At 41.9% G+C, this 12,133-nt stretch overlaps 1 protein-coding gene across 3 annotated transcripts in view; it reads left to right on the plus strand.

Annotated features, from left to right (window-relative positions):
* Positions 1–12,133, plus strand: part of Wwp2 (WW domain containing E3 ubiquitin protein ligase 2) — a 137,533-nt gene that overhangs the window by 104,613 nt on the left and 20,787 nt on the right. For all 3 annotated transcript variants that reach the window (XM_076838410.1, XM_076838411.1, XM_076838412.1), the window contains one exon: positions 4,790–4,879. In XM_076838410.1, the coding sequence (XP_076694525.1) occupies positions 4,790–4,879 (90 nt within the window). The remainder of the gene's footprint in view (positions 1–4,789; positions 4,880–12,133) is intronic.

Below are 12,133 nucleotides of genomic sequence, written 5' to 3' on the forward strand. Positions count from 1 at the left end.
GAGATACAGTATTAAGTGAGACCTTTGGGCTGTTAGTTAAAAAGCTTTTTAATCTTAGCGTGGAGAAGATGCTATAAGGGACATCACCTTCTTGGTGTGGGGAGACCAAACCAAGCTATAGTTGGAAGGCTTCATCCAGCAGCTACCAAGAAGGGAGAACCTGGAGGCTCATGTGGCTGATGGTAGAATGACCGTCCGCTGCACATGAATGAAGGGAAGGTACTTGTATGATTTGTGTGTAGCTGGCAGGTCAGGGAGTTAGAAGGAGTTAAGAGTTAGAGGGAGGCAGGCCAGAGAGTAGGGAGGACCCACATGGACGATTAATCTGAACAGGAAATTTTTATAGGAAAAATGTAGATATGAAAAAAGAAGGGAGAAAAGAGCTTGTTTGTCTGATAACTATATTTTTCTGTCTAAGCCAATTAAGAGGATTCATAGAAGGGTGCCAAGATTTGCTGGACAATAGCAGGCACTAAAAGAGAGACTGATTTTTAGAATCGGCTGCAATCAAAGATGGGAAGAAAAGATCTTGTCTAAGCCTGCATGCTCTGAAGAGCTGTTGGACTTTGTGGAATACAAGGGAAGAGGAAAAAAAACACGGATTCTGTTCCTGGCAGTATGTGGCAATTCCACTGTGCCAAGGAAGGACTTTTACTTCATGGAATTTGAAGTATTATCCTATCTTCAAATTAAAATATTAGCCAAAGTATAATGAAACCAAAGTTTTTCCCTTGACTCAGATTAAACATAAACAAAGTCAAAAGTGGATTCTTCTTACAAAATGAAAATTCTAACAAAAGAACTTTTTAAATAAAAGAACAATGTGTTCAGTTTTTTTAAAATCTCAGTTGCTACAATAGATGATTTGTCTTTATAAATGGGGCATCTCATCCAAATATTATGGACAGTTTTCCAAATAGTAACTGCAGAATGGGTAAATTAGTGGTGGTGCTGGGGTTTTTGTACTAAAAATTGCCTAGAGAACCCATTTCTAAGGAAGGGAAGGCTATAGCTAGCTTCTTGGGGAATGCTGAAGTGTTCTCAGGTACTAAACTGTACTAGGGTCAGAGGTTTGCTTTCATTGTCTCTAGGAATTTCAATATTTCAACACTCTTTTATTATCTTTTTGTAATATGGGGATTGAACCCAGGAATTCTGTGCCATTGAGCAACATTCCTAACCCCCCCCCCCCTTTTTAAGTTGTAGATGGACACAATACCTTTATTTATTTATTTTTATGTGGTTCTGAGGATCGAACCCAATGCCTCACACATGCTAGGCAAATACTTCACCACTGAGCCATGGCTCCAGCCTATGTATTTATTTTTTTATGTGGTTCTGAGGATTGAACCCAGTGCCTTGCATGTGTTAGGCAAGTACTCTCCCACTGAGTCACATCCCCAGCCCCCTAACTCCTTTTATTTTTTTACTTGGAGACAAGATATTTCTAAGTTTCCTAGACTGACCTGAATTTTTAAAAAGAGTATCAGATTTGCTACTTTTTCCTAAGCAGGCAGAAGGTGATTGTTGACTTAGCGAATGGCTCCATGTGCCACCTGTTTTCTTTGCTCACAAGTTCTACCAGATCCTCACAGGTGAGATACCAACCTCTGAAGCTGCAATATTTGTTACTCTTCTTTTTTTTTTTTTTAAATTCTGAAGGGCATTCAGAGAAAGATCTTTTCCTTGTCTTACATTTTCATTTGCCACTTTACTAAGAGATTCTGCGCTTTTAACAAATATTAACAAAATACCAAATGGGGTCCTGAGGATCTTCCTTGTATACTGGAAGGAAGCAAGGTATCTGGGTCAGGTCCCCAGGAATCTGTCCAGTTAGAACGTGAGCACACATACCCAGGAGAGGAAGTATTCGTGAGTGCATTTTAGTGTTGTCAGTACAGATAAGGAAGTGGGAGATAGCTTGAGACTGTCTTATACTTTGAATTTCTCCAGAACAAATTGCAACTTAACCTAGTGTGTAAACCAACTAAAATATAATTTAGGAGTATATTTTTTGGTAACAGATATTTGGGTTTCAACCAGCCACAGGTAGACAACTGATCAAACTCTGTGTAAATAAGGCAGAAGCTGGCCGCAGCCCTTCAGATGACTTCTCTACTTTGCACTTGGCCTATTGAAGGTCACTGCTCACAGTGCTGGGCTGAACTCTCTGGTCCCCTTCTGGTTCTAAGTGCTTCCTGATTCATGAATCATTCTTTGTTCAGACAAACTCTGTGATATTTAATTTGTCTAAAGTTTTTCTTTTAACAGTAGTACTCTAGTACTTAGCCCTGTAGCTGACCCCTCTTGGTTGTGTGTGTGTGGAACCACCAGACATGGCTGCCCTCACAGCTGGCCCTTCCTGTGATGGAAAAAGTGCAGCTTCTTTCAGTGGATTGTATCTGAGAGGAGGGTTGAGACAGCCTAGAAATCAACCCCTTGGTCCCATTATAATACTCCTAGCCATCTTGGTCCTGCAGGGTTTCCTCCCTTGATGTCAGTGCTGGGGATACCTCTTTGATTCTGAGATCAGGACGGGGAAGATAACTTGTTTGGTCCCTATACATTTCATTTCTTCCTCCCTTTCTTCCTTTCAACAAGGTATGGTCAAACTCATGGGCTTCTGGGGCAGAGCTGAGTTGCTCTGAGCTCCAGTTTCCTTGCTGATGGTGGCATTCCCACCAATGGATGGACACAGGGGTTGCATGGCGGGAAGCATTGGTCCATAGCTCACTGCAGAGTCTCATTCTTTGCTTTAGAAATTTCGTGCATCTCTGTTTCTGAACGAGTTTCTAGGGGCTGACCATGGTAGCATGATGATCATACATCCCTGTTTAAATGAAAAGTGACACTGAATACAGCTAGCATCTATCATAGTAGATGCAGCAGGCTTAATAATAGAGTAAGGACATGCTTCAGTATGCAGTCAGCTCTGCTGTAGGTAGCATAGGTGGTCCTAAAAATCATCCCGCTAAGCAAAATCATGCAATAAAACCATAGCCCTTCTGGGAAGAAATGGGTAAAAGGATTAGCACTCAAGAAATTTGTCAGTGCCACATAAACCATCTAGGAGCTTAATACTAATAATGGTAGCACAGCTTTACACATGTTCAATGATTAAGAAGTACACAGCCCTGCTGCCAAATGGCAATTTCCCTGGACAGTTCCTGGAGGTACCATGTGGAAGCAGGTGGTGGGAGGGCAGGGGCTTGTGGCTGTTACTGTGAGCTAAGTAACTCATCCTGAAATCAGATAGAACATGTCCCATCCATACCATGTGGGACCATCTGGTACAGAACTTGAGGAGGTAAATGGAAGTGGCTGGTGGATGACTGGGTTTTGTGTACTTCTGTGTGACCACGTTTAGCAGAGGGAAGTTTCTGTGTTCCTCCAGTCTTTCTCACATACAAAAATCATGTATAAGTGAACATATAATTCTTATTATATTATTCTCTCATGTATCAGTTACATTGGAACAAAATGGCATGTTCAAAACAAGCATCATAGCAGAATAGACTGTATGTAAGCTTCCTTGAAAAGGCCACCTTCCCCACATTTCTCACTTTTTATAATAAACTCCTGCTTATTACTGGGGGCGGGGGGAGAAAAGGCCACCTTCCTCTAGGCAGTACCCAAAGGAGAAGTAAATAAAGTCAATGTAAAACACAAAGGCTCATGGGACCATTAATATCCTTTATAAAGTAATAAGCAGAGCAAGCACAGTGGTGCATGTCTGTAATCCCAGCCATCCAGGAGGCTGAGGCAGGAGAATTGCAAGTTTTGAGGCCAGCCTCAACAACTAAGTGAGGTCCTAAGCAACTTAGCAAGACCCTGTCTCAAAATAAAAAGTAAAAAGGGCTTGGGCTTGGGTTGTAGCTCAGTGGTAAAATGCCCCTGGGTTAAATCCCCAGTAGCAAAGAGGTGGCGGGGGGAGGTGATAAGCATTATAAAAAATGTTTGTATCCTCTGTGTATAGATTGCTATATTCCAGGTTAGTGGTTATAGGGAGGGTGTTTCAGATAACAAGAATGTTGGGGTGGTGCTACTTGGCTGTATTTGTACTGTTCATGCTCATGGTTTCTCTGAGTCACCTGCCACCTTGTCATCCTTCCTTTAGCACAGATGAGCCACTCTCAGCACCCAATTTCATATTAACTTTCTCATAGACTGGCCTCTTGAGTGGTCAGTAAATAGTAGTATGCCGTGTTTCTTGAATCACCTGGATTTCTTGTAAAGATCCTCTGTGAATGAATCCCATGCTTTAAACAAATTTGATCATGAAATATATGATGGTAGGAGAACATGTTTGGCCAAATAATTTGTGCCTTTAACAGTATGTGTTGCCTGAACAGGCAAGAGGGTCCATAAATAAACTTTGGAGAGGTCCATAAACCCAGAAATTGCATATGTATTTTTGTCCTAAGTGTATTTTGGAAGGAAAGGAACTTCAGCTTTCATCACATTCCTAAAGGGATCTTTGACCCTGATATGACCAAGAAATACTGATTTCAAAAATCCACAAATGTAGACTCATGTGGGTGGTTTAGGGGATTTACAGGGTACTTTTTGTGACCCAGTACACTGATCCCACAAAGAGGGGCTACTGTAGTTTCCTCAGAAACATTCCTGGATGCCACATTTAGCAACAGCAGGGAGCTGGTGTGACCACTGGGTCAGTGTGATGCTTCATCTTTACTGCTTTTTCTAAATTCAGTGGTGAAGGGTTTTCTGGCTGGTGGGCTCTGCCTTACAGCCATGCATCTCATGTCTCCTTGGCTTTGTTTTCCAGATGGGAGCAGCGAGAGCTGCCCAATGGCCGGGTCTATTATGTTGACCACAACACCAAGACCACCACCTGGGAGCGGCCTCTTCCTCCAGGGTAAGGCCTGAGATTCTAGAACTGGTGTAAGAGTCACTCAGGGGCTTTTCCACCACTTCCTACCACAGCTCTTTCTCCCTGTTCTCTCCTTGGTTTTCTTTCCTTCCCCATCTATTTTCTCTCCTTTTTCCTCTGTTTTCCTTTCTCGCTACATGCATTGCGTTGGCCATGACTGATGGCAATGGGCTGTATTAAGTGGGGTTCAGAGCTGACATGGAGGTAGGCGGGCAAGGAAAGCCTTCTGGGCCTCAGTGTCTTGATGCCTTAGTCACGTCACCATACAGAGACATCTCCTTGGGGCTAGGTGTTCAGTTCATTTATTTGAAGGTAGCAAAGCATGGTGATATTGATCTTGGATCATTTGACTGTTTTTTTTTTTTTTCATCCAGGTTCCTTAATTCTGCTCTCATTCTTAGAATGGACTAGAATTTTTAGAGAATCTCTGGGGAGTAGGCACAGTGGCAAAGTGCTTGCCTATAAGGCATTCAACCCCAGGCATCAAAGACAGACAGACAGACAGACGCGCGCGCGCGCGCACACACACACACACACACACACACACACACACAGAAGAGAGATAATTTCTGAGGGATAAAAAGGCACGAGAAGGTGGATAAAGAAGGCTGATGAGTTTCTCTGCACCAACGTGCCCAAAAAGGCAGAGTCTTCTCATTCAGCTGGACTTGGTGAGAACACAGTTGGGTTCTCCAAAACCAAAGGATGAGAGAGGCTTCCAAGGGAGGGAAGACTGTCCAAGTTCAAGGAGAAAGGGTTGGATTTCCTGTTTGCCAGGGACAGAAAGTTCTTTGCACATGTATCTCCCAGTCCTGAGAAAATGTATTCTGCTGCCAGGAGAGAATCACCCCCGACTAGAACAGCCACGAAAGGTTCCTGAATAAAATATGAGCATTTCCCCTTCCAGAGTGTGCCCAGGAAGGGTGTCAGTGGTAGGGAGACTGGGAGAGCCCCAGTGCTTTGTTGGGCTTAGCTGTCAGGCGTGTGCCAGGCAAACACCACCTCACCTTCTGGACCTACAAATTTCCATGGATGGGCTACTTTTAGCTTCAGTTTCCAGTAGGGTGCTTGAGTTTTCCTCCTCTTCCTTGCCCACCTCAGAATGGAACTCGTAATTTGTCATCGTTAGTGCTCACTCTGTTTTCTGCTTTGGCTTGAAGTTAAATAAGTTACCAGAGTTAAACATTGACTTCTTAATTTAAAATAATACTAAAACATTGTGTTGTGTGGCAATGATGGAAAATATCGTATTATTTTGGAAACTTTCAAGTATAATAAGCCCCTACAGACTCAACATTCAGCTTCAGTTATCAACTCATGGCCGGTTTTGTTTCATCTGAACCGGGAGCCAGCACATTATAATGGCATGTGGACAAAATCTGGTCCTCTACCTGCTTTTGTAAATGAAGTTTTTTTTTTTTTTTATGAAGTTTTATACAGCCCTATTCATTTTTTTTTGTTTGTTTTTTTGTTTACAGTGCTGGGGATTGAACCCAGGGCCTTGTGCATGTTAGGCAAGTGTTCTACCACTGAGCCATATTCCTGGCAGTGCTCACTGTCTAAATATCATCTGCTTTCATACTTCAAGCAGAACTGATTAATTGCGACAGAGACTATATGGCCTACAAAACCTAAAATATTTATCTTGTGGGCCTTTGTTGAACAGAATTGCTGGTTTCTGATTTATAACCCTCATCCACCTCCCCCACACTCTGATCTAGATAATTTGGAGCATATCTCATTATATCATTTACCCATATTTTAATATGTATTTGTAAAAAAATATTATCATTAAAAATGATAAACCACAAGTTTGTTAATAGTATGTTCTTCATATTGTCAAATACCTAGTTAATATTTGAATTTCTCTAATTGTGTAATAAATCAAACATTGACATTAACAGTATGTATTGCACACTTGCACTTTGTGTATTTGCAAGGTGTGTGTTTGAAAGCAGTAGGAACTCTATGAACCTGCTGTTACTGCCCCTTAACTCTCTAGTCTGTAAGGTATGTAGACCTTGACCTGGTGAGTGTTTGTATGGAACTGAAGTAAAGATACAATTCTAAGGAAGGTTGGAGATTTACTTTTCTTTAAGTAAATTCAGTTCAGGTGGGACACTAGATGAATCTTTGTTCTTCCTACGACAGTTTTAATGTTCTCCTCCAACTTATTAGTTCTTACTGAGTTTTAGGCAAAGAGCTTTGAGCCTCTGGCTCTTAATAGTAGGGAACCCAGAGAGAACACAGTGAATTCTTACGATTTTATTGCTGAATAATGGGAGAAGTTCTGCCCTAGCGAAGTGTAAACCATGGTGAGAGCAACTTGGAAATTACAGATAGAGCCACTGTCTCAGCAGATTTAGTCACTAAGGAGCAAGATTGAGCCAGAGGATTCACTTTAGTAGGGCCTTCCCTTATAGCAAATCTCTGGGAAACATGTAGGCAGACTGGTCATTTTATCCAGGAGCAATGAATTGGACCTGGTAGGATGAATGTGGTCACTTGCTCCTTAGTCACTCTTAAGCAGTGCTCAGAAGTAAACAGAGAGATCGAGAGAGATCACTGTAGAACGTCAGGGTAGGGAGAGCCTCACAGAGAGTGGATCAGACTGTTGCAGGAAGGGCTGGACTTACCTAAGAATGGTAAGGCGATCCAGGTTGAGAGGGAGAGTGGAGGGGCAGCATGTATGTGGAATGTGAAAGACATGTTTGGGGAATGATGCCTAGAACAGTTTTGTTGGAGTGAGTGGTTGGTGTGAAACAAAGATGCTCAGAGTGTGTCCAGTGAGGCCTTGGGTTTGGTGATGCCCACTGGAGTCAAAGATGGCAAAAAGACTGAAGGAGTCCCCAACCACTGTGCCATTTTTATGTATTATGAGTCTGCATTAGATTTCATCTGAAATTAGAGGTGGGTTATGCTGCTTAGAAGTTTGAAGTTCACCCATCCAGAGGACTTCTAGTTAAACATGTGGGTTGAATGTTTGTTTCCATTCTTCTTGAAAACCCACAGAAATGGCAATAAAGGTCTGAAAAAAAAATCAGAAACCTTAAAAAATAAGGACTGAAAGAGGCAAACAGCATATGGAGGAGATGTTAGTAAGTTGAGTTGCTGGGAGATAAATGGCAGAGCTGAGAAAGCGGAAACCCAAGTCTGTAGTATGAGGTGTCCAGCAGGAAACTGGCCAGCATGCCCCAGGGAGCCCTGGGAAACCTCAGCTATTACAGACACCAAGGAGGGCTGTGGAATGAGATTGAAGCTTGGAGTCAGTTGAAAATTTGTGCAGTGAGTGGTTAGATTGTCAGGTTGTCGGCCATCATACCATTCCTGGCCAACCATGCACACGCACACATACAGGCACACACAGCCTCCTCTTGACCCTGAGAAGCTCCTCAGAGAGCAGGATCAGCCTTAGGGACAAGCTGCAGCTGTAGGAAGGAATGAACTGGAGAAAGGGATTAAGTGAGGATGTGGTATTCAGTCCTCAGGAAAAAGACTAGAAATTTTTTATTGCTAAGAAAAATGATCAGTCTAAAGGAAAGAACTACAGATTGTCATATGTGGGGACCTTTCGATGAAACAACTGAGCCTCCGCCTGACCACTGTGCAGAGGAGCTACAGTCAGCAGCCTGAGCTTCCAGTCGCATGGTAGTAGCTCTCTTGTAAATGTGAACAAGCAGCCAACGATCAGCAGAAAGGGACAAAAAGGGACTTGGTGAAAACAGTATAGAGAGCTGAAAGCAAACACACTGCAGCAAGGAAAACCCAACTATGATTAACACCCTCAAAGATTTGGGGAAGAAATATGGGCTCTGTGTAACAAGAACAGGGGCCATGAAATGATCCCTTCAGGAAGCAAGAGCTGTTAGAAGTTACTGTGTGTGACAGCAGAAGTAAAGAATTCAGGGGCTGGGGAGATGTCTCAGTGGGTAGAGTGCTTGCCTCCCATGCAATTCAATCCTCAGCACCACGCACGCACACGCGCGCGCACACACATACACACACACACACAATCAGGAGAATGACTGAAAGATAAATTTGGAGATAAGAAAATTAGAAGTTGAATTTAGGAGATCTGGCATCTGAATACTGGTTCTAGCAAGATCAGAAATAGGATAAGAAATGATCAAAAAAAATTTAAAAAAATCAAGAAAGGATCAAGAATTAAGAATGCTACAACAGCTGTAGAGTGAGACTATCACAATTCTGACAGAAAATGATTTCCTGTCTTGAAACCAACTTCTAAATCACCTTTTATTAATTTTAACATTGAAATGTGAGGGTACAAATAAAGGCATCTTTAGATATTCTGGCTTTCAAAATATTAACTTTGGTGTGTCCTTCATCGGAGTCTCCTAGATCATTTATTCCACCAAATGAGAGGAAGCAGAGGAAGAAGCAGCCATGGGATGTAGGACACAGGGGCCTCAACTGAGAGAACATGGAAGTTTCTAGCAGGAAGAGGAGAGACAGCTCAGGACAAGGGTGGAGAGTAGTATACAAATTAGATGAAGAGTGTGGAAAAGATGTGGCTGGGGGGTTGATGCCACCTAGATTATATCTAGACATTACATCTAGATGACATCGAGATTATGTCTAGAGTCAGTCCTGATTTCAAGTGAAGCTGGATCTAGCGGGGCAATGATGTTATGAGGGAGCTGGCTTTTCTTCTATTCTTCTGCTTTGCCATCCACTGGCTCAGCTTTATATTGTATTTTAATCTGGGGCTGAATTAGAGATAGGTTCTTAAAGCAGAAAGAAACAAGGTAGTTCTTACCTCCAGAAGAAAAGCAAAAGAGTTACCTGAGGAGGAAGTGTGTTTCTAGTATTCTGTGTCATCACAATATAAATGCTGAATATTGATTTAATAATGATTTTCCATATTTAAGGATGAGGAGAGGAGATGGCAGTGTGTGTAATGAGGGATAGAATATAAAAATTTGATTCTCTTATATAGTGGAAAGTCCACAAGGAACAGGGAACACGGGGAAATAAATAATGGAACGGCATGATGTTTAGAGGCATGGATATACATACATACATACATAGAAGAAGCAGGTGATAGTTGAAAGTAGTTTCCTCTGGGGACCAGGAATGAGCAATGGGGTGATTTCTTTGATAATAATACAAATGACTACTTTGGAGAAGCTATGAGAGTGGTGGATAGCTCCACATTGTTGTGAGTCTTGAGTGCTAACTAACAGACCTTGGCTTATGGGTGGCAGGAACCTACAGTGTTTTTAAGCAGCAACAGGGCCTTGGAGCCAACCCAATGTGGTAGTTCTGATGGCTGTTTATAGTTTGATTCTGCATGGGGAGATTAGCTCAGGTTGGCTGCCATAGTCCAGGTACAGGTTGGATATTGAAATGGAAAGTCAAGGGCAGAGAGACAACAAAACAAGAAGCACTTGGACTGAGTGATATTCTGAAGTCAGCGAGGACATTGTGGTACCGTATCATCCCTGGGAAGAAAATGTGGGGAAGACTCAGATATGGGGAGAGCTGTAGCATTTAGTTGAATACAGACGGACAGTAAGTTGTCAAGGTACGGCTGTCTGGTGGCAGGTAGGATCCAGATCCAATCTGGGAGCAGGCCATTGGGTCTGGGAACTGTTTGAGGGGAGACCACTTTTAGTGAGGTCATGAGTTTTAAATTGAAAAGATCATTGAAATGATGGCAAAAAAGCCAACTGAGAGGCTAACCCAGAACATTAAGGATCATTATGAAGGGATCATAATAATTATGCAAGTGACATAAAACTCCAGATGAGCAGAAATGAGAAAGGAGTCAGGGAGCAGGATCTGCAGTTGTGTGGGGTGATACAGTGTTATCTCCATTAGCTTCCCTTTGCATAATCTTAGTCCAGTTTTCTTCTGTTGGTGTCTCTTTCTTTCTTTTTTTAAATCTTTTACTTCCCTCTTGGTTTTTCAAACTTCTGATGGAAAAGTTCAAGCATATTGCAAACTTGAAAGAGTAGTACAGTGAATCCTTTGCAACCCTCTTCTGGTTCTTACAATTAAAACCATTTTGTCTCATCTGACCTCCTGCTTTTCAAGGGAGGACCTGATGAATTTTAAAGCAAATTCTAGACATCATATCCTTCAATCCCCAAATATATCATGTATGTCTCTTAAAAAAAATGAGATTTTTCAAAAACACTCATCTCACCCACCACAATTATTAACATTTCCTTGTGTTATGTCATACACAGTCATGTTCCATGTCTCCAGTTGTCTTAAAAATATTTTTATACTTGACTTGTTTGAATCAGATCCAACCCCAAGGTCAACACATTGTTTTTGGCTAATGTCTCTTAAGTCTCTCTTGATCTATAAGTTTCCCTGTTCTTTGTTATTTTTTTTTTCCAGTCCATTTATTTGTTGAAGAACCTTAGCATTTGTCTTGTAGAATTTCTTTTACTTTGGATATGGCTGATTATGACCTTGTGGTGTTGTGGAATATGTTCCTCTGTCCCTTGTGTTTCCTATAAGCTGGTAGCTAGATAAGCTGGCTTGATTAGATCCAAGCTCACTTTTTAACTCTGAGGTATTATCTACATACAGTGAGAGGCACAGTGCTATATTTCCCAGGTTTGACAAATGCATTCCCTCGTGTAACCCACCCCCGTCAAGATGTAGAAAACTAGCTGGGTGCGGTGGCGCATGCCTTTAATCCCAGCAGCTCTGGAGGATTGCCAGTTCAAAGCCAGCCCCAGCAAAGCAAGGCGCTAAGCACCAGTGAGAAACCCTGTCTCTAAATATTAAAATTCAAAGTAGGGCTGGGGATGTGGCTCAGTGGTTGAGTGCCCCGGAGTTCAATCCCTGGTACTCGCCCCCTCCAAAAAATAAAAATAAAAAAAAGATGTAGAAAACTTCCATCACACTGGAAAGTTCCCTCCTAGTTCTTTTGGTCGCTTCTTCCCCTTGTGTATGGAAATCAAGTTATGCTTACCAAGTGCAGCTGAGACTTTCTGCTTTCTGTCTGGGGGCCCCTCCCTGTCTGTGGGTATGTTAGAACCAACTTTGGAAAGGTCGCTTCCTCACCAAAGATAACATGAAGAGTCCTACTCTTCTTCCGAAGACCATACAAATGTTTCCATGGACACCTTATATTGGGATGATTTCAATCACAAGTAACAAAAATTAGTATCTAATTGCTTAAATAATGAAGGAAATTTAATGGCTTATATAACTGAAAATTCTAGATATAAATCCTGATTTCATGTGAAGTTTGTTCTG

Source organism: Callospermophilus lateralis, chromosome 18 (assembly GCF_048772815.1).
Source record: "Callospermophilus lateralis isolate mCalLat2 chromosome 18, mCalLat2.hap1, whole genome shotgun sequence".
Taxonomy (NCBI): domain Eukaryota; kingdom Metazoa; phylum Chordata; class Mammalia; order Rodentia; family Sciuridae; genus Callospermophilus; species Callospermophilus lateralis.